The 3,074-nt window shown below is 48.8% G+C and overlaps 1 protein-coding gene across 1 annotated transcript; it reads right to left on the reverse strand.

The window, feature by feature from the left end:
* On the reverse strand, positions 1-1,618 carry FA10DRAFT_304954 (hypothetical protein; the record flags this gene model as incomplete). Its single annotated transcript, XM_025525419.1, has 4 exons — positions 1-258; positions 316-628; positions 689-1,533; positions 1,595-1,618. The coding sequence occupies 4 exons, from the start codon at positions 1,616-1,618 to the stop codon at positions 235-237; spliced, it is 1,206 nt and encodes a 401-aa protein (XP_025373619.1). The 3' UTR covers positions 1-234.
* Positions 1,619-3,074: the final 1,456 nt, after the last annotated feature.

The raw sequence follows: 3,074 nt of genomic DNA on the forward strand, positions 1-3,074 counted from the left end.
ACATGCCTGCTCAAGTCGACGACGATCGAATCTGCTACCCGTTCGTCATTAGAAATCTAGCAGGCCTTAGATTGTACAAAATTCTGCGATAGTATAAGCTGGGTCATGCGGATGTTTCCGATTAGGCTTTCTCGAGCAATCCGCGCTCCTTCGCCTCGTGAAAAATGGAAGTGGCAGATCTCCATATTCTTCTTCTGTTCCTGATCGAGCATGTCGGCGACTGCAGGCAAGCTTTCATATGAGATAGCCATATTGATCCTTTGTCAATCTATATAGTAGGTCAGCGTCAGAACATGCGCTCGGAATATCACTGACCTGCTCGTCGTTTGTCTCGGTGCGAGCAATTTGTCGAGATTCCCAGTATCGCAGCTCACGCGGTGTGAACGGAAGCATCCAAGGATGCAATTGTTCCATTTCTCGACGTGCAACCTCGTCAATCCTCGAAGCCACAGCTTCTCTGATCGTCTTGCACGTCGTTGCGAAATGAAGAGCGCTACGCACGTCGATACGATCGACGATACGTTGAATTATTTCTATGGGCAAATCATCGAATAACGATCCGGTTCGAACCTCTTGACCACGACGAAAAGAAGTAAATGCGCCAAGAGGATACTCTAGGAGCTGGACCCTGTATAAATCATTTCAAAACCTCGATTTCATGAGGTGGTGCTATGTCTTCCCGTCTTACCTGTCAGGAGGCTGCCAAGCCCAAGCCTCGGAGATGTCTCGAATCTCGTCTCGAATGACGAGGTCGACGCCTTGCCCAGCGATAGAGCGCTTCACGGCGGCAGACAGTCTCTCTTTGAAATTGTCCCGTCTTTCGTGCAATGCTCCCAGTGGTCTGGCCCACTGTTCGTGCAAGTGCTCTACTTCGATATGATCAAGCCATTTGAATGACCGACATGTTGCTCGCTTTCCACGCAATTGCGCTTGACATGCGATCGCCTTGGTCCCCACCAACCAGAATGCTCTAGGTGTCATGCGCCCTACGTGACCAGTCTTCTGAGAGTAGGCTATCTCAACACCTTGTAATAGTTCCCAGCAGCGGGAATGAACGAGAAAGCCTCCTACACAGGCAGACACCTCGAAAGAATGCGATCCTAGTCGAGCCCAGTCTGTCTGAACCTCATCGAGGTCAACGGTCCTTTTCGCGCCGCCGGGCACTCTGTACACCGACTTGCCTGACTTTCTTATGACGTAACGGTCGTCAAAGGCCTGATGATATGCCAGTCCACCGATCAGACACACATTCTCCGCACTAGAATTGTCGCTGGATAGGCTGGTGTCGAGATCTATCTCCTCGAATACTTCCGCGCCATTTTCTTCTATCCCTGGATATCGACCGATGGCGGCAAGGTCCATGTGGAATTCTTGACAGGCACCGCTGTCGACGAAGCTCCACGATGCTTTCTCATCGTTGTCATTGGGTCGGAAGAAGCGCAAGTCATTATCGTAGACTTGCGTTCGTTCTGCATAATCAAGGATGAGAGTCTGCTCGAAAGCATCGACAATGGCCGGAGTCAGACCACAGATCTTTTGTGTATGACAGAGAGTAAGCGAGGCATCAATCATGGGAATGATTGAGGATGCTCACCACGCATATTTCGTCCCAGCCCATGTTGTGCCAAAGATGTTTCGTATAGAGAGAGAGGCCTTCTCAGCCAAGTTCAAGAGGTTTTATTGAGCAAGCGCGATTGTGCTCAGCTTCCTCACAGCTTCTTGCAAGTGCTCCGATTAATATCAAATTTCAACGATTACACCCACACGTCAACTCGAGAGAAATCATTCTTAAGAAGGCTTCCAAGAAATATATGAATTAGCAAGCTGCCATCTCAAATCCCACAGCTTACAAGAAACTATGACGCCTGAATAAGCACGTGTCATATTTCATCCAGACTCCGCATTGCACAGCATCATCATGGTTAGCACGTCAATTGGCTTTGCGCCTCAAAGGTGAAGCCAAGGATAAGTCAGGAAGGCGCGATTTCGTCGATCCAGACGACGATTCATCGGTTAGTAATTCGTCCCGGCAAAGCTCGGTACAAGTGAGTCAATACTGTCTCTGGACTATTTCCACCCACTGACATGTACATCAAAATCGCGCCTTTGGTGTCTTAGAATCAATTTCGCAATCTCCTCAATGGCAGAGACAATTGTTACTGCGTGGCCACAGGCCAAATTGATGTGTTTGGGGCCAGCATCGAGGCTTGTCACATTCTTCCCAAGTCAAGAGGGGATGAAGTGAGAGAGACGACAAGACCATCTTTATTCTAGCTTTTTAACTTGACTAATGTCCTCTTTCTTCCCGACAGCTCATCCGTGAAGTATCGGGCGACAGCACTATGAGCATTGACGACATCACGAACGGGTTTATGCTTTTGAGAACGCTTCACAAGACTTTCGACCGCTTCGAATGGAGCGTGTATGTCGAAGTGAGATGAGTCGAGAAAAAGGCCACGAGAGGCTGTTGTCATAAGTTCGTGGACGATCGGTGACTGACCTCTTCAGACAATTTTTTTGCGATAGGGAGACTCATTCATAATACACTCTTTCGTCGACAACATATGCTTCAAGGATGCCCATGGAAGGCGGATGTTCCAAGCTGAAGGCGAAGAATTCCGACGCTCAGGCGTCAACCCTCTCTTTGTGAGTCAAGCTCTCAATGAGATACTAACTCATAAGAATGAGCTTTTGCTGATTTTCTTCTCAGCTTACATGGCACTATGAGCAGTGCGTAAAGGCCAGGCTACGTCCCCACACTGAATTCTCTTGATCAGTCCCGGAATTATACCCTTATACATGAAGGAAACATGTGTCCCAGATCTAGCCCAATTTGAGGACGTGATCCTCTTATTGAACACCACGAAAAGGCACATCTCTCGATCTTCTTTTCCATGGTCGAAGTTGGCCCACCAGCCATGACAGGCGCGCAGCCAGGTCTCAATTCGGTTGAGGAGCTAGTCTACTCGAAGGCTGCACACGCGGCTTTCCGGTAGCTGCTTCCCTACAACGGTCGACTCGGTCACTCTCACTGTCACAAGAGAAAGGTGACCCGAGAAGAAAGAGAAAGAGAA

Source organism: Acaromyces ingoldii (genome assembly GCF_003144295.1).
Source record: "Acaromyces ingoldii strain MCA 4198 unplaced genomic scaffold FA10scaffold_20, whole genome shotgun sequence".
NCBI classification, from domain to species: Eukaryota; Fungi; Basidiomycota; class Exobasidiomycetes; order Exobasidiales; family Cryptobasidiaceae; genus Acaromyces; species Acaromyces ingoldii.